General features: G+C 36.5%; 1 protein-coding gene across 4 annotated transcripts in view; it reads left to right on the top strand.

Annotated features, from left to right (window-relative positions):
- The window catches only part of LOC128685110 (VPS35 endosomal protein-sorting factor-like), a 102189-nt gene extending 80625 nt beyond the window's left edge, over positions 1-21564 (top strand). For 3 of the 4 annotated variants that reach the window (XM_070104320.1, XM_070104325.1, XM_070104328.1), the window contains 7 exons: positions 2100-2272; positions 7693-7855; positions 8478-8670; positions 11857-12153; positions 15906-16006; positions 17940-18095; positions 19740-21564. In XM_070104320.1, coding sequence (XP_069960421.1) covers positions 2100-2272; positions 7693-7855; positions 8478-8670; positions 11857-12153; positions 15906-16006; positions 17940-18095; positions 19740-19826 — 1170 coding nt within the window. In that variant the 3' untranslated portion in view covers positions 19827-21564. The remainder of the gene's footprint in view (positions 1-2099; positions 2273-7692; positions 7856-8477; positions 8671-11856; positions 12154-15905; positions 16007-17939; positions 18096-19739) is intronic. The other variant, XM_070104332.1, reaches the window with a different exon arrangement.
- Positions 21565-23051: the final 1487 nt, after the last annotated feature.

Below are 23051 nucleotides of genomic sequence, written 5' to 3'. Positions count from 1 at the left end.
CCACCACTAGCCATATTTTATTCATTCTAGAGTGTATTTTGGGTTTCTTTTTCTTCTTTCTTCTTTCAACAAACCAGCCGTATCCCACCAAGGCAGGGTGGCCCAAAAAGAAAAACAAAAGTTTCTCTTTTCAAATTTAGTAATTTATATAGGAGAAGGGATTACTAGCCCCTTGCTCCCGGCATTTTAGTCACCTCTTACAACACGCATGGCTTACGGAGGAAGAATTCTGTTCCACTTCCCCATGGAGATAAGAGGAAATAAATAAGAACAAGAACTAGAAAGAAAATAGTAGAAAACCCAGAGGGGTGTGTATATATATGCTTGTACTACATGTATGTGTAATGTGACCTAAGGGTAAGTAGAAGCAGCAAGATGAACCTGAAATCTTGCATGTTCATGAGACAGAAAAAAAGACACCAGCAATCTTACCATCATGTAAAACAATTACAGGCTTTCATTTTACACTCACTTGGCAGGACAGTAGTACCTCCCTGGGCGGTTGCTGTCTACCAACCTACTACCTAATATTTCGGGTTTCTATGTTATTGATATTGTTTATTATGTCATATTAGATCAATTGTGATAGATAAATAGGCTATAGAGTTGATATTAGTGTCATATTCTTTAAAAAATTAATTTTTTGTGAATATTTTTTGGTATCTGGAACAGATTAATTGTTGTTTTTTTTTTTTTTTTGTTTTTTTTTCAACAAGTCGGCCGTCTCCCACCGAGGCAGGGTTACCCAAAAAAGAAAGAAAATCCCCAAAAAGAAAATACTTTCATCATTATTCAACACTTTCACCACACTCACACATTATCACTGTTTTTGCAGAGGTGCTCAGAATACAACAGTTTAGAAGCATATACGTATAAAGATACACAACATATCCCTCCAAACTACCAATATCCCAAACCACTCCTTTAAAGTGCAGGCATTGTACTTCCCATTTCCAGGACTCAAGTATTTACATTATTTACATTATTTCTCCTGGGAAATATTTATTCAGTTTTCACACGTTTCAGTTTTAGAAGGACTTTGTGGAACAGATTAAGTTCAAAAACCAGGGTTCCACTGTATATTAATCTTTTAACTATGGCATACATATAAGTAAATATTCCTGTGTCTGTGGTAGATTCTGAAACATACAAAAATGATTTTTTCTTAATGATTAAAAGAGTGCATTTTTATGGATCAGATAAGACCAAATCTGATAATACCTTGGGATTTTATGGTGTGTTGAAGTTTGGTGAAAAAATGATCACTCATCAGCAACAACAGTGTAGATGCACCAGCATTATTTACATTTTACAATTTATTAACACCAAATTATTTTTTTTTTTTTAAGTTTTCAGGTTTTTGTTTTTGATATTTAACACTATGTACAATACTTCTTGTGATATTAGATATGTTTCAAGATGTTTTAGTACTTCAAGAATGCGGAAATGCATAGCTCGATATTGCTCATAGAATGAACGGTATAAATTTGAGCAAATAGTTGTTGTTTATTCTGTTTCACTGATTTTATTTGCTGCTGCTGTTTGTACTACTACTACTGCTGCTGCTGCTAATAATAATAATAATAATAATAATAATATTGGCAGTTTGGAGGGATATGTTGTGTATCTTTATACGTATATGCTTCTAAACTGTTGTATTCTGAGCACCTCTGCAAAAACAGTGATAATGTGTGAGTGTGGTGAAAGTGTTGAATGATGATGAAAGTATTTTCTTTTTGGGGATTTTCTTTCTTTTTTGGGTCACCCTGCCTCGGTGGGAAACGGCTGACTTGTTGAAAAAAAAAAAAATAACAATAATAATATTTTTCATATGGCCATCTACCACCAGTGCAGGGCAACCTCTTTCTCCCCCAACAGAAGTGAAAACTCATTCAACATCATTCATACAGTTACTGTCATGCTGACATCAGAGCTAGGATGGCCTTCCAGTTGCAACATTCTCAACCATCCTATTTAAAAAAAAAAAAAAAAGAAAGGCTCTTAGTATGGACAGCATTTCTGACTTAATCTAGGACTAAAATCATTCAGCAAACTGCAACACCCCCACCTATCATTAGTGTATTTATTTTTGTTTTCAGAAACACTTTCTTGGCTTATTGAATGTCTTTCAACGTGACAGCGTGAGTGCAGGTGATGGAGTGACACGTGGAGTGGTTGAAGCACTGCTTACACATCACCCTGGAGACTTCACTGACCCAATCTTAGTGCAACACCTCCTCACTCTTTGTGGTGCACTTCATGACTCAATAAAGTGAGCTTTTGATATTTGTGATTGTTCATGGGCTTTGTGAATAATTTCCATCTTTCACATATGAACAAATAACTCACATATAGAAGAAAGAAACTTACAACGATGTTATGGTCCGACTTGGACCATTACCTAGTCGCACAAGTCGAATTGTAATGTTGTCGTAGGTTTTTTCTCTTATGTGCGGGTCACTTGTGCATTGTTCCAGTCATGGTATTTGCATTTTTATTCTTTATCTTTCACACATGGATAGGTTAGAGAATAGAGGTGTTACAATACTATGATTGAAAACTCACAAATAGCTCACACTTTGGAAAGGAACCCCTTAAGTGCAGGTTATTTGTGAATGTAGATTGGTTCTAAAAATAATTTACAACTTAAGATTGTTTATATAGAAAGAAGTGAATACAAGCACATTGTTTTAACATCATTGTTATGATGCAAGTAACACTTTCTTTCATCATGACTTTATGAAGCTCTACCCAGAGCAAAATATCTATGATAAAGATTTCTATAAAGTGTCACTCAGTCTTCCTGGTTGATTTCAGAGTTGCCAAAGAAAACTGGCATTGCAAAAACATGCAGTTTTATTTGCAAGGAGTCCTTCAATAAGTTTTTGCCAAATTCACAATTTAGGATTCCTTGAATGTGTTACGATCCCTGTTGTGTATTAGGATTTTTTGTAAGTGTGCCTGTTTGGCAGCAGTTACAAGAAGAGGGAGTAGCAAATACAACTTTATTGACAGGCAGTGAACCTTTCTCTTTAATATTGTACTCATATCATAAACACTCATGCACATTTGACACTTAATATTCTCAGTTACCTTCGTATTTTACCTCCAGATTTATTGTACTGTATATTTTTTGTGAATACTTTCAGCGATGCTTTATATTTTCTTCACATCTTTACCATCTCTCAACTTAAATTTTTGATTTATCAGTTACTTCATAGTACTTTAAAATATAATGCTGAAACTCACTTTAGTGTGGTCATTGTACTTTCTGATGTTCTTATATTTCTCCGTGAAGTACTTGGAAAATTATTATTTGTTGCCCTATTACGCTAATAAACACTTCACTGGCTCTACTGTAGAGTTCACTGGCCGTGCCATAGTACATTACTACACGATGAGTTCAGCTCACTCAGATAAGCTGTGAGCGGTAAATTTGGGCCTAGATGTGAGAGAATGGGTCGGTGAGGTAAGTGTGTACCATATAAAAAATCCTGCAGCATGCAGTGCATAATGAGAAAAAACTGGGACCATGTTTTCAGTTTAAAGCAGCAACTTTGCAGTGCATTTTCATATGGTTTTTATGGTTGCATTCTCGGTTTCTTGATCTCATTTGATAGAGTGGAAGATATGTTACGGAAATAGAGATGATTTTTCATTGGTATAAATCCTGAAAATAGCTTAAAATTAAGCTTAAATAGCGGAAAACTTTGATTTTTGCCAATGTTCAAGAGTAAACAAATCATGTCACATGTCCAATACACGTCCAGCTGGTAGGTCTAATATGTGTTCACGAATGTGCTGATATTATTTATACAATTATTACAGTATTGCATAACAGTAAATCTTCTATATTTTGTGGAATAAAAAATCAAAATGGAATTCATGTGTAAAGCCTGAATATGTAATTAATGAACAGAGGAAATGTTATTTTAGTGCCAGGAATGCTTGCATTGTTTATTCTAGACTCTATTTTGAAATTAGGATATGTATTTTGAAATTCATGTGAAATTGGCCAAATTACCAATTTTTGATGACTTTATTGGGTAGTTGAAATAGTTGATTGGGCAATTTCTTGTACCCAATCGATAAAATGGAAAACATATTAGTGAAATAGCTAAGAATTTGGTCGACTGGAACAATGTAATTGAATAGGATTCAAAGTGGGCAAAATCACCAGTGCATAAATATCACTGATACAGTAAAATTCACAAAAGCGTAATGTCGTCAGTTTTCCATCAAATTTTGTTTTATTAACTTCAGAAAAAGATTCTCTACCCTTTCATAAGAAAAAAAAAATTAAATTCTTGGGCAGTGTGGACAGGTTTCAGATCAGGGGTCTGGACAGTGAAAGGGTTAATCATATTTTCCATGTACTATATAGCTTATAAGATATTTCTCTCTTCTCCTTTCAAGAGTGTACATTATAAATATTTTAAGGCTTTCCCAATTGTTTAAATGAGTTTCTGAGTATATGTGAACCCATGCAAGAAGGAAACGATCTTTTGTACTCCTTCTGTCTCAGATATTTCACCTGTCTTTAACCCTTTCAGGGTCCAAGGCCAAAATCTGAAGTCACGCACCAGTGTCCAAGAAATTTTGAAAAAAAAAAAAATTATTTTTTCTTACAGAATTAAAGAGCATATTTTTGTGAAGGTAATAAAACAAAAAAAATTAGAATCTGATCAGTACTTACCGAGATACAGTGCCAAGAAGTTTGTAGAAAATGATGTGGTGGCGGCAACATCGACGAATTCCACATACGCGTATTATATTATTTTGTTGTTTTAGTTGTTTTTTCTTTTCTTTTCCAATTTTTTTCTATTCCTACTAACATTTGGGGCCTGAGAGACCAATACTGTATATAATGTATATATATAAACTCACTGTATTGAACACAATAACCGCACTAAAGTTATTATCATATTATTGTTTACCACTGTTGTTTATTACAATAAACATGCACAAATATTGTATAATACTAATGTTCTATCATATATTTACATATTTACAATCACTGGACATGGTTTTAGAACTGCTGGAGCTTGTGGAACTCCTTGAAACAAGGCACCATGCACAGAGGCACCTTACATTCCTCACACATAAACCGAGTGTCTTTGCGTCTTTGTTGCCGTCGTTTTGTTTGTGCACAGACAATGCATCTCTTCTGAGCAAATTTCTTTTGAGTTGAAGGAAGCTGTATTATGAAATGATCACCTTCTCTTCTCAAACGCTTGGGTATATTGTGATGAATTCGAGGACCATGTTGTATTGCAGGTGTTGTTACCTGGTACTTCATTATGAGTTGTCTGACAACAGACAAACAAAATTCACCATACGGTGGTCTGTTACCAGTCTTTATTTGGTACATATTATATGCATTCAGCATTGAAATGTCCATGAGATGGAAGAAAAGTTTCATGTACCACTTGTAACTCTTACGAACACAGTCAACAAAACCAATCTGCATGTCACACTTGTCAACCAAGCGCATGTTTTGTGTATAATCAATCACTGTCACTGGTTTTCGAATACGTTCATTAGTCACTCGATCAACTTTGCCACTGTCTTGCATTTCATTACGGTGAATGGTTGTCAACAATGTGACATCTCGTTTGTCATGCCACCGTAATGCCATGATGTCATTGGCAGTAAACACCTGCACGTCATCACCACGAACACCTGCGTTGAGCCTGGGCATATGTTTACGATTAGAACGCACTGTGCCACACACATCTGTCTTGTTCACTCGCATGAAATCACTGAGTAATGGGCTTGTGTACCAGTTATCGGTATATAATGTATGGCCCTTACCAAGATAAGGTGCCATCATGTTTCTCACTACGTCACCTGATATACCCAATAACATCTTGGTATCTTTCAATGTTTTACTACCCGTGTATACAACAATATCCAACACCAGGCCACTGTCACAATCACAGAGTACAAACAATTTTATACCAAAGCGGTTCCTCTTGCTCGGTATATACTGCTTGAATGACAGTCTACCTTTGAACAAAATCAAAGACTCGTAAATTACAAGATTCTTGAATGGATAAAAGTATATCCTGAACTTTTGTTTGAGATACATGAAAACATTTCTAATCTTGTATAACCTGTCACTTCTGTCAGGCCTGGTTTTGTCAGAGAAGTGCAACATACGTAACAGTAAAATAAACCTGTTCACTGGTATTATTTCACTGAAGGATGGGGTACAAATTAGCCGATCTGTGGACCAGTATGCTTTTATATTATGCTTATAGACGTGAGGCATAAGCATTATTGTTGCAAAAAGCAAATACATTTCTGCAACAGTCGTCTCTTTCCACCTGTGTAGTCTTGACTGTGGTGATAAGATCGTATTTGCCATGGTGTACTGAAAATACTTATTACTTTCCCTGACAATAATTTCCATCAATGGCTGGTCAAAGAATAATTCAAAGAATTCCAGTTCATTGGCCGTGGTTCCAAGGGGACAGGTAGGTAGAATTCCACTTTGCGAGTCATCAAAGTGGTGAGGGCTGGGAACAAAATTGGGATTTTGCTGCCAATCCCAGATACGGTTTGCTGGTGGATACTGGACATCATAGGCTGGTTGTACGGGTGGTTGTGGCGGGCTGGTGGGTGACGCTCCGCTTTGTCCTTGAACTGACGAGTCAGCAGCGTGGGTTCCCGCGTGGCACAGCGAGTCACGCATGGCGGTGCCACTACCACCACCAGCCCCACTAACACCATCCACTGATGTCTGTGGCCCATCCATGCCAAGTGTAGCCACATCATCCTCACTATCACTACCTAAAATGGGTGTAGGACCACGGGATGTACTCCGGGATGAACTCCGTCCCCTGGGCACAGCATAGGGTACACTACCCGAGCGCATGCGGCGGCGAACATACCGACGCTTCACTGGTGAATATGTTTCCTCACTATCACTACTCGAATGATCGTCGAGCGCAATAAAATCACAATCCACGTCAGAATCATCGTCATTACTGAAGTCAGAGGCCAGGCCACGGGAAAATATTAGTTTTCTCTTACGTTTAGGAACACCCGACCGTGAGTCACGAGTGCCCACACCAGAGGTAGAAGGTCGAGGATCGTCGGGGTTTTCTGCACTATTATCGATATCCTGGTCATTATTTTCGGTCACTAACTTATCAAAGCCGTAGAATTCGTCTTCATTTCCACTTCCATCAGTGTCAGAACTATCAGACAGGAAGAGGAGAGTCCCAATTTTCCGGGGAGTGAGAGCTGATTTGCGACGAGACATGGTGAACAAGGGTGACTGAGCCGGCGTTCCCACAATGCTATGCAGGCGCCTAGATTTTTTGTTTATGGCGCACACCCACGGCGCAGACCCATTCTCTCATATGTAGGCCTATGAGCGCTTTCGCGCTAAATTTGACGGAGCTAGAATTTTGGCGTAGATCTACGGTTTGGACACTCACCGACCAGCCATAGATCTACGGGACGGACCCTGAAAGGGTTAAGCAATGTGTATAGACAAAAGTGTTCAAAGAGATAGAGAGCGTAAGTGATTTGAAATGTACCTTTATAGGTGTGACTTCTTTCTTATATTCCACTCAATCATTTCCCTGTCCTTGGCTACATTTTCTTTGTTTTCCTGTCTAAATGCAGTGTTGCTGAAACACTCATGGCTTATTAGTTATTCCAAAACTTTTCTTTTTTCAGTGCTCTAACAACTGACGATGAAAGGCGACAACTATCCCAGTTGATTATATCTTTTATTCGGCAAGTTAATTTTGGTCGAGACTTTGAGCAACAGTTAGACTTTTATGTTAATGCTCGGGCTGCCTTTTCCAACCTGGACACAGTGCTGGTCTCTCTTGTACAGGTAATACTTAAAAAATAAAAAAATCTAAATGTATCACTCTTGTTCAAATGCTGTCTTATATGTATCACAAAAAAATAAAAAATCTAAATGTATCACTCTTGTTCAAATGCTGTCTTATATGTATCGCACAAGGTATAACAATGACAGATATATAAATTAGACTTGAAATGTTTGGAATTTCTTATTAGGATATATTGCACTCACTAGGAGCATTTTCAGTCTTAGAGTGAAGAAAATGTGGGTAAATATAGCAGAGAAAGACAGGTGTAATGTAGTCACAGTGTGTGGCATACTGTGGCTTCACCTGAAATCTATGTTTAGGTAGCCCAGGATTAGTATTTCCCAATGGATAACTGATCCAAAGCAGTAACATCAATGCAGAGTTTCTTCTCTGTAGATGAGTCTGGCCTCACTCCAGTGTAACTGTGATTTTGCTGGTGAATATTCATAATTAGAAAAAAAGTACTGTGATGGATCTCTCACCTTGCTGTGCTGGATGATGAGCATTGCTGGAGATTGAGTGGCTGACTGTATGTATGTGTTATATACAATATTATTCATCTTTACTACAGTATGAGTTTATAAACTACTGTAAATATAACATGACTTGTATCATTTTCAGTGTGTGTGTCGGCTAGCAATGGCAACATGGAATGTGATGCACAGTCAGCACTCCGGCAAGACAGCATCATTTGTTCGTGCTTGTGCTGCATATTGCTTCATTACTGTGCCTTCCCTAGCATACTCTACAACCCGTCTCAAACTTTATCTACTCTCAGGCACTGTAGCACTAATAAATAATTGTTTAGGCCAAGGTAAATGTTTCTCACGCTATCTATGCAGTTATTGATATTGCAGGTATATGATCATGATTCATGTGTTGTTGGATATTTGTGATTTTCAGTTGGAAAACTTTGAATGTTTTTGGAACAGTAAATATTTTAATGGCAGGAAGGGAAGAAAAGAGAGAGAGTTGTAAAGGCAAAATAATAAAAGATTGTGGGACAAGTTGTCTTATCATGTAATAACAATATCAAATGGTAAGAAGAAACTGGGATAATTATCAGGCATTGGAGTGGGAGAAAGTGGAGCAAAAATTCCTATTCAGAAAACAGTATTGAAAAAAGATATGTTAGCAACTACAATTACATTCAGAACAGGAAGATGAAGGTTACAGACATAGATTGGATTCATTAAAAGGAATAATGTTTCTTGAATAAATAAAAAAAGTACCAGACTCATCAGCCATTGTAGTACAGTACAGGAATAGGTTTAATAGGGAGAAACAAAAATTGTATTGCAGTTGGGTCGATGTACATACCAAGGAATACTCCAAAAGTTGTAATTAAGCACATAAGGAAATTAATGTCAAACAAATAATTAATAAAGGTTAGTAGACTATTTCATGAATGCTATAGATTTACAAAATGATGTCGGGCATATTACTTTTGTTAGTAGTAAACTGTATGTTATTGTTATTTGAACCAGTTCTTCACAATGAATATCATAATAATGCTCAGTTTATATCTACAATTTTATTCACATAAATCATTACATGAAATTGTTGGGTAAATAATCTTTGATTACAGATAATAGTATACATTTCATAAGGTTTACATTTGTATAGGTTGTATTGATAATGGCACTTTAAAAATTCCTTATACATGTATATGCATGAGTATGTTAGATAGGAGTGAATGGCGATGAATGGCTTTTGGGACCTGACAAGCTGTTGTAGTGTGAGCAGGGTAATATTTAGTGAAGGGATTCAGGGAAACTGGTTATTATAGATTTAGCTGGACTTGAGTCCTAGAAATGGGAAGTACAATGCCTGCACTTTAAAGGTGTCTGGGATATTGACAGTTTGGAGGGACTTCTAAACTGTCGTATCTGAGCGCCTCTGCAAAGACAGTGATTATGTATGAGTGAGGTGAAAGTGTTGAATGATGATGAAATTATTTTCTTTTTGGGGATTTTTTCTTACTTTTTGGGTCACTGTACCTCAGTGGGAGATGGCTGACTTGTTGAAAAAAAAAATATTAATAATAATTATAATTAGTGTAATATAATTATAGTAATAACACATATTAATAATAACAAGTGAGCTTCAGAACACCATCACTAGTTGGTACAGCGAACACCACAACATCAGCTGAGCAGGCAGTACACATGTTTACGTCACCGTGGAAGCATTTCTCGTGTTTTGCATGCATTGTGTAGAGTTATTTTGCCAAATTTCTTTTTTCTAACCATGTGTCCTAAGAAAGTTAAGTGCAAAGGACAGTGCTGAGAAGAAAAAGAGGATGATGTCCATAGAAGTAAAGCAGGAAATCATAGATACACACAAGCTTGGTGTGTGGGTTGTGGACTTGGCCAGACAGTACCCGCGTAGTACATGTACTTCTACCATATGTACAATGCTAAAGCAGGAGGAGTCGATAAAGTGTAGCATTAAGAGTGTAGCAAGTAAGTTAAGCGATTAAGCGATAGAAAAAGTACAAAACAAAACGAACTCCTCCAGTCTCCTCTGCCTGTCTTTGTTGTTGGGGTTTATAGGGCCACTGACAGCATATGCCGCTCTGCCTATCCCACCCTCAACCACCAAAATATAACCAGTTTTTTTCATTACATTCTATATTATGTTATTATTTTTTATTTTTTTATTATCACACTGGCCGAATCCCACCAAGGCAGGGTGGCCCGAAAAAGAAAAACTTTCACCATCATTCCCTCCATCACTGTCTTGCCAGAAGGGTGCTTTACACTACAGTTTTTAAACTGCAACATTAACACCCCTCCTTCAGAGTGCAGGCACTGTACTTCCCATCTCCAGGACTCAAGTCCGGCCTGCCGGTTTCCCTGAACCCCTTCATAAATGTTACTTTGCTCACACTCCAACAGCACGTCAAGTATTAAAAACCATTCGTCTCCATTCACTCCTATCAAACACGCTCACGCACACCTGCTGGAAGTCCAAGCCCCTCGCACACAAAACCTCCTTTACCCCCTCCCTCCAACCTTTCCTAGGCCAACCCCTACCCCGCCTTCCTTCCACTACAGACTGATACACTCTTGAAGTCATTCTGTTTCGCTCCATTCTCTCTACATGTCCGAACCACCTCAACAACCCTTCCTCAGCCCTCTGGACAACAGTTTTGGTAATCCCGCACCTCCTCCTAACTTCCAAACTACGAATTCTCTGCATTATATTCACACCACACATTGCCCTCAGACATGACATCTCCACTGCCTCCAGCCTTGTATGTTATCATACAATATTTCTAATTTATAAATACATTGTTTCAGTATTTTCCTTATGAAACTAGTGATCTAGTACTGTTAGCGTTACAAACTGTTTTCTCTTACAATAAGACCTCTGAAGAGAAAGCATGGTCAGTGCAGGAGCAGCAGTGGCCATTGCCGTTCATCACATAATGATATATTCTATTTGTGTTATTTTTATTGTATATTATGTCATGTTAGATGAATTGTGATAGATAAATAAGCCGTATAGTTTATATTAGCATCATATTGAAGTATTTTGTTCTGCCTCCAGAGAGCGGGAATTCCATTGGAACAGATTAATGGCATTTCAATTAATTAAATGAGGAAAATTGATTTGATATACAAGCAAATTGAGTTACGAGCTAGGTCACAGAACAGATTAAACTCGTAAGTCGAGGTTCCACTGTGTCACCATTATTCACACGTAATCACTGTTGTTGCAGAGGCATACAGATACAAGAGTAACATATCACTCTAAATGGCAATTATCCCAAACCCCCCCTTCTTTAAAGTGCAAGCATTGTTCTTCCTACCTCCAGGACTCAAGTCCGGCTAACTGTTTTCCCTAAATCCCTTCACAAAATATTACCTTGCTCATGCTCCAACAGCTCATCAAGTACCAAAAACCATTCATCTCCACTCACTCCTATCTAACATGCTCACACTACAACACACAGTTTTATGACTTATTGTTTAATATAATAGTATAATTGCAGGAGATGCATGCATGAAGGCTGCCATCATGGAGGTGTTGGAAATAGAAGGCTCAACAGAATCGGCTCCCACTTCTCAAGTTCTCCGATTATTAGTTGCCAATTTAGCTTCCACCTTGGTTGCTACACCAGATCCTCCTGATGCCTCTCCACCATTATATTTGCTTCGTGGTCTTACTAATGCTTTACGATCCAGCTCGTGGCAAAAAGAAACAGACATTCAAGCTGTCTTGTCAATTTCATTACTACATGCTCTTTCTGCAGCATCTCAGGATAGTTTACCTTACCATATTCACTCAGGTGAGGTTCACTGTAAATATAATCAGCAGAGGAATTGTAAGAAGGAAGTCTTGTCTTGGAGTAACATTTTTGCATTTCATGTCTAAGAATAAAAGCCTTTATAATGAAGAATATTTTTCATTAATAGATTAATGAACAGTGGGAGATGGCCGATGTGTTAAAAAAAAAAAAAAGGAAAATATGGCATAGCCAGTTAGACTTAGAGTGGGAGCCAGCACAATCTATACAGTGTTACAGTGCAATTGGGAGATTCAGAAGAGGAGCTGTAACTTTTATAGAGAAGTGTGGAAGGTTTGTAAAAGAATGAAGTTGAACTTCATTATTATTTCATTCATAGGGGAATGCTAAACCCATAGGGGTAATATAAATAAATAAATCTTTATTTCTGCAAGTACATATACAAAATATACAGGCCTAGCTGACATCAGTCACATACTATTATATAAAGCCTCTTGTTATGCAGAGCATTTCAGACAAATTAGGTCAATTTTGTCCACAGGATGTTACCCACACCAGTCGACTAACACCCAGGCACTTATTTTACTGATAGACGAACATGGACAGCAGGTGTCTTAAGGAAACACATCCTCATGTTTCCAGCTGTAGTGCCCGAGGAGGAGAGCACAGGTCCAGTTCCTGAGATCAAGAGCCTTTCACTGGCATCAAGGAACCTCCCTTGAGGGGAAGTTGAAAGTTAATGCATAAAAGAGAAAAAGTGATGAGAATAAGTAGATGAAATATAGGGAAAGAAATGTTGGAGGTGAGAATGAAAGAAAAAAGTGTACAGGAAGTGAAAATTGTCAAATCCAATATTGGCAGTTTGGAGGGATATATTGTATATTTTTACACGTATATACTTCTAAACTGTTGTATTCTGGGCACCTCTGCAAAAACAGTGATTATGTGTGAGTGAGGTGAAAGTGTTGAATAATGAAAGTATTTTCTTTTTGGAGATTTTCTTTCTTTTTGGGTCACCCTGCCTCGGTGGAAGACGACCGACTTGTTGAAAAAAAAAAAAAAAGTAGCAACAGATGGATATAAAAAGAATGATATAAATCACATAGTAGGAGAGCAAAGAAAGCTCATTGTTGTCAAGGAGTCTGTAGGGAGAAATAAATTTGTCAGTAGCTGCAAAAATAAGAATGTATTTACCTGTTGGCCACCATATTTACTGACCTTGAGATGGACTGGAAAGCTTGGGACTTGTATAGCATCCCTTCATTTTCTGCAATGAGTTTTTCCAGTTCAGTTTTAGTTTGTAGTTTGTCTTGGTTGTACACTGTCTAGGAGAGAGAAAAACTATAGTCTGTTCTACTTTGTGGCAAAAGAGACAAAGAGGGAAAGGATGTGTGAAGTAATAGCATACAAAACATCAAGTCAGACAACAGTCATAGCTGTGTCTTGAAGCTGAAAATCAATTCAAATATAATTTAACAGTCTTTAATTTACAGGTTTGTAATGAATGCAAGTGCTTTAACCCTTTGACTGTTTTGGTCTTATATACACATCTTACAAGCCACCGTTTTTGATGTATATATATTCATAAATTCTAGCGGCTTCAAATCAAGCAGGAGAAAGCTGGTAGGCCCACAAGTGAGAGAACGGGTCTGTGTGGTCAGTGTGCACCATATAAAAAAAATCCTGTAGCACGCAGTGCATAATGAGAAAAAAAAACTCCGACCGTTTTTTTTTAATTAAAATGCCGAATTTGTGGTCTATTTTTGTATAGTATTTATGGTTGTATTCTTGTTTTCTTGGTCTCATTTGATAGAATGGAAAACGTATTATAGAAATTGAGGTGATATTGATTGGTTTTACTATGAAAAGAACCTTGAAATGGAGCTCAAAGTAGGGGAAATGTTTGATTTTTGCCGATGTTCAAAAGTAAACAAATGATGTCGTTTTCCAATATATGTCCAAGTAGCCATTCTAATATGCAGTCATGAATGGGTTGACATTATTTATACAATTATTACAATATTCCAGTAGTCTGCATAACAGTAAATTTTCTATTTTTTGTTTGAATAAAAATTCAAAATAGAAAGCAAGAGTAATATCAGAGGGGCCTGGAGACGTGGCTGATGAACAAAGAAAATGTTATTTTAGAGCCAGGAATGTCTGCATTGTTCATTCTGGACCCTATTTTGAAATTGTCATTTTTTAATTTTCGTGAAATTGGCCAAATTGCAAATTTCTGACCACATTGTTGGGTAGTTGAAATTGGTAAATGGGCGGTTCTTGTACTCATTCGATAGAAAGAATGGAGTTCTAAAGAAATAGCTATGAGTTTGGTTGACTGGAATAATGGAATTAGCCGAAAATAGGGCTCAAAGTGGGCGAAATCACTGATTCGTAAATATCGCCGAGTTCACTAATTTCATGAGAGCGTAATTCCGTCGGTTTTCCATCAAATTTTATTCTTTTGGTGTCATTACAATCGGGAAAAGATTCTCTATCATTTAGTAAAAAAATAATTTTTTGGGGGGGGGGAAATTTTGCGACCCCAGGAGACACCTCAGGATGTGGGGTTGCGACAGTCAAGGGGTTAAGACCGCCTTAATATAAAACAAATAGTGTATTAATTTATTTTATGTTAAACCAAGACATGAATGATTTATTTGGATGGAGGAGATAGTGGAGGTACAGTGGCCATCACTATTTTGTGTTGCTCTCTCTCTTTATGTTTCTCCACTTATGAACAAGTAATTAATTAATCAGATAGTATGTCTCCTTTTTAATACAGCATGTAGTATTGGCTGGTCAAAAGCATTATTTTATATCTTCTCTAAGTAGTTATGTAAAATATTGACTTGCAAGTACAATTTTATAAACTTATAAAAAGTTATAGATGTGTATATTACTCATTACTTGGCTTGAGGAGTTGTGCTTAGCAATATTATTGTCTCTCTTTGTCGTAATCAAAAAATCCTCTGTATGGGAAAGTTCCTGATCCTGAGGGTTTCAGGTTAACAAAGTGTGACTCAATATACAGTACATGCCATGCCATGTCATAATATAACCTAAAGATAATTTATTGAAAAGTTGATATTAAAAGGGAAAATAAATTTTCTTTCTTCTTTCATCAAACCATCCATATCCCACCAAAGCAAGGTGGCCCAGTAAGAAAATCAAAAGTTTCTTTTGTTAAATTTAGTATTTTACACAGAAGGGGTTACTAGCCCCTTGCTCCCTGTATTTTAGTAGTTTCTTACGACATGCATGGCTTACGGAGGAAGAATTGTGTTCTACTTCCCCATGGAGATAAGAGGAAATAAACAAGAACAATGACTAGTAAGAAAAATAAAAGAAAACCCAGAGAGGTGTGTGTATATATATGCTTGTACATGCATATGTAGTGTGACATAAGTGTAAGTAGAAGCAGCAAGACGTACCTGAAATCTTGCATGTTTATAAGACAGAAAAAATACACCTATCCTACCATCATGTAAAACAATTACAGGCTTTCATTTTACACTCACTTGGCAGGGACAGTAGTACCTCCCTGGGCAGTTGCTGTCTACCAACCTACTACTACCTAAATAAAAGGGAAAATATGTATGATAAATCCTCTTTCATGTGTGATACTGCACTACATAGAGCTTAACTGCTAATAATTAAAATTAAGAAAATTCATAAAAAAAATTGATTAATGCTAAATATTCCCAGACATCAGTGTAACATTATAGAGCTTTAACATAGCATAAGGATATAGAATATTAAAGCTTGTTAACAGAATCTGTTTCTTTCTGCAGTTGAGGGTAATGATTCACTGTATGGAGGAGACCCAAAAGTACAGCAAGAGGCAGAACAATTATGTACAACACTGTTACATAATATTCTCTTGCACATACAGGTAAGCTACTAGCTTGATACTAATTTGCTATTTGTGGAAATAAAGAGTAAATGAGTGTATGTATTACAATATATAGAATTAATAGAATGAAATTTGGAGTATCATAACTGAATTTTCAACTAAAAACAGAAGTTAGAATAGTATAATATTGTGAGGGTTTAGTGAACTATAATAGGCTGAAGGCTAAAGGAAAAGGTTTAACCCATGAACTGCCCATATCACCTATGTGTTTTCACAATTTTGTGAAAAAAAATTATTTTGTCCTATTAAAATGTAGAGAATTTTTTTTTTAAAGTTTAAGAATCCTGCAGCCTGCATTATGAGATTAATACACTATTGCATATAGATTATTTTTTTTTTTTTTTTTTTTTTTTGTTAGTAATGTGCAAGTTGTTCTCATGAAGATGAGACTCCATTACTTGAGTCCAGGGAACCTGGGGTTAGGATGTTAAAAAAGTGTTCATTCCCTGTGTAGCAGATATATTAACTAAATATTGTTTTAAGTTTAAGCATTATTACAAGGAGCATGCATCACTACATTTATACTTGATGTGCTTAATTAATGATTCCTTAATTGCCAAATAGCAGGTCATTGAAAGTAAACTCATCAATCTTATTGGTCTTTATTATTGCCAGGAGCAAGGAGCTAGTAACCCCCTCTCCTGTATAAATTACTGAATGTAAAAATAAAAACTTGTTTTCTTTTTTTATCTTTTGGGTCACCCTGCCTTGGTGGGAGATGGCTGGTGTTAACCCTTTCGGGGTTTCGGTCGTACTAGTACGGCTTATGCGCCAGGTTTTTTGACGTACTAGTACGCATAAATTCTAGCGCCCTCAAATCTAGCAAGAGAAAGCTGGTAGGCCTACATATGAAAGAATGGGTCTATGTGGTCATTGTGCGCAGTATAAAAAAAATCCTGCAGCACACAGTGCGTAATGAGAAAAAAAAAACTTTGACCATGTTTTTGGTTTAAAACAGTGACTTTGCACTGTATTTTTGTATGGTATTTATGGTTGTATTCTAGTTTTCCTGGTCTTATTTTATAGAATGGAAGACATATTACAGAAATTGAGATGATTTTGATTGGTTTCACAATGAAAAGTACCTTGAAATTGAGCTCAAAATAGAAGAAATGTTCGATTTTTGCCAAAGTTCAAAAGTAAACAAAAAATGCCACGCGTCCAATACATGTCAACTGGTGAATCTAATATTCTTTCACAAGTGTGCTGGTATTATTTATACCATTTCTACACTACAGTAGTCTGCATAACAGTAAATCTTCTATTTTTTGTGAGAATAAAAATTTAAAGTGGAAAGCAAAAGAAATGTAAGAGGGGAGTGGGGATGTGACTAATGAACAGAGGAAATGTTATTTTAGTGCCAGGAATGTCTTTCTTGTTTATTCTGGACCCTATTTGGAAATTGGCATCTTTTGAAATTTGTGAGAAATTGGCAAAATTGCTAAATTCTGACCACTTTGTTGGATAGTTGAAATCGGTAAATGGGTGGTTTCTTGTACTCATTCGATAGAAAAAACGGAGTTCTAGCGAAATAGTTATGATTTTTGTCGACTAGTACACTGGATTTGGCCGAAAATAGGGCTCAAAGTGGGCAAAATTACCGATGCGTAAACATCGTCGAGACCGCTAACTTTGCGAAAGCATAATTCCGTAAGTTTTCCATCAAATTTCATACTTTTGTTGTCATTATGAGCAGGAAAAGATTCTCTATCTTTTCATAAGAATAAGTCTCTGAGAGGGCCTTAAATGGTTAAAAAAAAATTCTCTATCATGTATACAATACACTATAGTATGTACCAGTACATATACAAAAATTACTGTTGATCTAGTAGGGTCATTCTTCACTTTGCTGCCTGTAATTTTAGCTATCCTCATATTCCTGTAATAATATAAAATTTTATTTAAATGGCAGAGTTTAACTGGAATTCATGAGAAACGTTGTGGACCACTGGCTTTTTCACTCTTTTGGTGTATAGTGACCTGGTGTGACTTGACCCAACCCCAGATGATGAAAGTGACCTCTCAAATATGGTCTTTGGTACTCAAGCATTGTCATCCAGAGACTGTGGTTGGTATTATCCTGTGTTCCTTAAAATGTCACAATCACGACATAGGTGAAATATTGATGTGTAACAATAAGTAACAGGGAAGGTGAAAGTAGTACAAATAGAATTTGTGAGAGCTGGCTTTAGTAAGAAAAACATTATGGGAAATTAAGGATCAAGGGGTTCCTTGATTCTGATAAAAGACTCTTCATTCAAGGAATTGGAGCTTCCCTTCTCTTCACTGGATCAGACTTGTTTATTTTCATTTCTCAGGTTTGGCATGGGTTTAGTGCTTCCCCATGAATATAATAACAAACATGATAAGCAAAGGATGGGGGGTTACACAAAATAGAGGACAATATTTATATAGCTTAGAAGTGTAAGGAAATTAAGAAGGAGATAATGAGGAAAGTTTAGCTAAGCATTTGGCTTAGCGCTTCTTTTTGATTATAATAATAATTAGCTAAGCATTGTGATTACATAAGCTGGAGATCATTTAAGCAAAAAAGAGTATCAGTATGTAGGAATGCATAGTTTTGTGTAAGAATAAAACTTCAGGAGGGTACAAAAATTTGGGGGTAAACAAAAGAGAGGTAGGGGCTGCCTAGGCAAGGTTGGAGGGAGGGAGGGAGGTAAAAAGAGGATTTTGAGTGCTATGGGTTTGGACATCTATCAGGCTTGTGCAAGTTTGTTAGATCAGATTGGAGATAAATGGTTTTGATGACTTGCTGTGCTGTTGGAGTGTGAGCAAGGTAACATTTATTAAGGGATTCAGGTAAACATGGTTAGCCAGACTTGAGTTGCGTAGATGGTAATTACAGTCCGTAAACTCTAAAGGACATGATACTGCAATTCGGAAGGCTGTCCAAACTGTAATGTCAGCACACTCCTGACAAGACATTAAAGCAAATGACAGTGAATATGGTCCTCCTCTTTGGGTCACCCCACCCCAGTGGGAGATGGCTGGTGTGATAAATATATATAGTATAATACTGTATTTAGAGATGCTGTACATTTCACTGCAACAGTTTATTTTTTTTTTTTACTATATGGGTCATTCCACTATAAGGTAAGGTGATCCATATAAGGAAACTCAGTCACCATCATTCATTCACTAGCTGTCTTGCCATAAGTTCCCATTACAGTTCAAATCACCCTCTGACCTGCAACATCCCCACCCATCCCTCAGGGTGCAGGCACTGTACTTCCCACCTCCAGCAGGCAAGTGTGTTTCAGGTGAATTATACAACAGACTGACTAAAGAATATTTTTAAAAATACTTCATAGTGTCTACCCAAAGTGCTATTATGAGTCTAGCATCTGCTTTAGTCAGGGTCCAGAAGCTGCACATTCCAGACAAAATGCTAGTGGAAGAGCTGAGGAACTACTCATGACTAAAACCAGTTTTAGTGATTAAAAAATGCAAGTATACATGGAGAGTTCTAGGTGACTTACATTTTATTTGCACAAGTGACATGTAAAAAGAGTGCACTACTGTTAATAATACATGAGTTAATTACTGTAGTATGATTTCAGCACGTTTGGTATCTGATGTAATTGCTAAATTTACTCTCATTATAAAATAATTATGTAGTTTTGGAATTATTGATGTTTTCCTTTATGTAACAGTTGAATGCCTAATTTGATGACTCATTTTTCTTTTCTAGGTTCAAGCAAGAGATTGGATATCAAGACATTCTGTTCATCAAAAACACACAAGCCTTGCTCAGCTAGTTAGACATGGCCAGGCATAGAAATCATATAATTTTTAAATTAAAAGATTATATTGCAGTTAATACTACTGAATAGTTTTTTATTATACCTTTATAACAAGGTTAATTTATATAAAACATTCTCTTAGGAATCCAAGAGGGAATGGGTACTTTGAGTAATATCAATATTCAGATTTCCTCTAGTGTTTATTTTGGACTCTGTTTTTAAATTGGAATTTTGCATAAAATTGGCAAAATTACCAACCTTGGGATATTTTGTAGAGTAGTTCTGATAGTTCAGTGGACAATTTCTTGCACTCGGTCAAAAGAATAAAAGGCATGCTAGTGAAATAACTAGGAATTTGATCAAACTGAGAAATGAAATTGGCTTAAAATAGGACTTAGAATGGGCAAAATTGAATCAAAACCACCAAATTTAATCCTGTGTAATTCCCTAAGTTTTCCATTAAATTTTGCATTTTTGGTGTCATTACTGTGGCCCGGTTGGAAGCACAATCAATGATAAACCAGAGACCCCTACAAGACAACAGCCAGTACATGCAGAGGTTATGGCAAAATTGTCGACATGGAATGACGAGGAAACAGTAAAAGACAGACACATTGTAATATGCACTTTCCAAGTCTGTTTTATGGTTTAAAATTTTTAACACATTTGGAAATGGTTAATTTTTTCCTTTCATATTTTTTTAATGTTGTATTCCTACATTCTTTTTATCTTCTATTATATTTATTTTCTGAAAATTTTTTTTACCTGTGATCAAGGAATGTAAACTTCAGATTTTTTTAGTACTGTAGTGTTTTAAACAGTTTAACATGTGCAGATAATGAGTAATGAACATATTGAGACAATCATTTCACTTCTTTACACAAAATGGTGACATATGCAAGGGTCATACATAAGATTGTGTCACCCTTTTATGTAAGTTAGAAAACTGTGTGTGACTGCTGTTTGCAGAAATTCTTTGTCACTTAACTATATATGTTTAAAGCTGTGTGCAGGATTGAGGTACAATATATTAAAGTGAAATGATTTACAACCAGATTTACAATGATTTAAAACATATTATATTTAATAGTGCATTGGGGAGACATTGTAATTTTTTTTTTACCAACTGGCCATATCCCACTGAGGCAGGGTGACCTAAAAAGAAAGTTTCTCATTTTAAATTTGTTAATTTATACAGGACAAGGGGTTACTAGACCCCTGCTCCTAGCATTTTAGTCACCTCTTATGACATGCATGGCTTACAGAGGAAGAATTCTGTTCCACTTCCCCATGGAGATAGGAAATAAAAAAGAAGAACTAGTAAGGAAACAGAAGAATACCCAGAGGGGCGTGTGTATATATATGCTTGTACATGTATGTGTAGTGTGACCGAAGTGTAAGTAGAAGTAGCAAGACATACCTGAAATCTTGCATGTATATAAGACAGAAGACACCCGCAATCCTACCATCATGTAAAACATTGTAATTACAGTGGTACCTCAGGATACGAATTTAATTCGTTCCAGAAGGCTGTTCGAATGCCGATACCGAATGAATTTGTTCCCGTAAGGAATAATGTAAATTAGATTAACCCGTTTCAGACCCCCAAACATACACTTAAAAAAGCACTTACATAAATGCACTTACATAATTGTTCGCGTTTTGAGCTGTTCGTATCCCAGGTACCACTGTATATTGTATAATTTTTTTCAGTATTAATCTTATGAACATTTCTTATTGAACATCAGCATTTTAATAAATATTTATCTACCATACGTATTTTAGTTTTCGCACCAAATTCTTTTTTTCTAAGAGCAGAGTTTCTTAAGAAGTGGTTCATGCTTCCCAGGGGGGTCATGAACAAGGCAAAGAAATGTCTAGTGGGTCATCTGGAAAACTGTATTAATGTTGGGAGAATTACCGACAATATGTTAGGTAAAAATACTATCACATTTCTAGATAATGGGAACAAAACTGATAACTGGGTAAGTTCAAAATGGAAATATTTTACCAAAAAACAAAAAATAAATTATGTTACTACAGTATGTTGAAATTAGCAACTGGATGAGGCCCTTGAAGGAAGGGGAGTGAATGTTAAACCTGATACCTCCCATTTCCCATGTACGTACTGCATGATCTCTGTAGGTTTACCCTTTCCCACTAAAGTCAATTGAGACACTGAGAAATGATATCAGATGCTGTATTTCCAGCATGGTACAAAGTGTCAAGGAAAGACAGAAGAAATGGGAGGAGTAGCACTATTAATTAGAAATCAATGGAGTTTTGAAGAGGTGAGAGGAATAAACAGACTAGAGGAAAACAATTTCATAGTGTGATCAGTTAAGACTGAGGGGACTCTAAAGTTATAGTTGCAGTGGTATACAATTGACAGCCTAATAATAGGAGACTGAGGCAGTAACATGAGGGTAACAACCATGCGGTGGACAACATCATAGCAGAAGCAACCAAGAGTGTATTTAGGGCTAAATTGAAGCTACTGATAATGTGAGATTTCAATCACACACAAACAGATTGGGAGAACTGGGACCCACGTGGAGGGCTATGTTGATGGAAATTAGAGAAAAAAAATTCTGACTCAGCATGTTAAGGACATGACAAAGGAAGAAAGATGATGAGCCAGCAAGACCAAACCTAGTATTTACCATAGGTATATCTGAAATAGGTGAAATAGAATATGAGAACCCTCGGGGCACTAGTGATTATGTGGCCCTGAACTTCAAGTACCTAGTGGAACTAAAGGTAGAGGAAATACAGTAGGTAGTGAGTGTGAAAAGCCAGACTTTAGAAGGGAAAATTTTGAAAGGTTGAAAGACTTTCTGAACACTAATAGGGAGGTCCTTTGACTTAAGTGTTGCACCCATGATGCGAGGAATTGGAGTTGCCATCCTTTTCCTTCAATTGACTAGTTGCTTCCCATCTTCCAAGGTCCTGTATGATTCCTGTTGGTTTATCTCTCCTCCAGTGACATAAATATATAAAATAAATATTGAAAGAATGTCATGCTTGTCAGCTATCATGACAGAATAGCTGACCGGAGGTACGTACAGTGGTTTTCGTGATTAATTCGTTCGAAAAAGTCTAACAAAAACTGAAGCAATATTTCCCATAAGAAATAATGTAAATTGAATTAATTCATTCCAGACACCCAAAAATATTAACAACAAATACATTTTATAGAGAATAACTATAGTTTTACTTACAGAAAGCAATGAGGTGTAGGGTTGTCAGGGTCAGCCTCA

The sequence above is a fragment of the Cherax quadricarinatus genome, chromosome 5, assembly GCF_038502225.1.
Source record: "Cherax quadricarinatus isolate ZL_2023a chromosome 5, ASM3850222v1, whole genome shotgun sequence".
Lineage (NCBI taxonomy): Eukaryota > Metazoa > Arthropoda > Malacostraca > Decapoda > Parastacidae > Cherax > Cherax quadricarinatus.
This window is presented reverse-complemented; position numbering and strand designations above follow the sequence as displayed.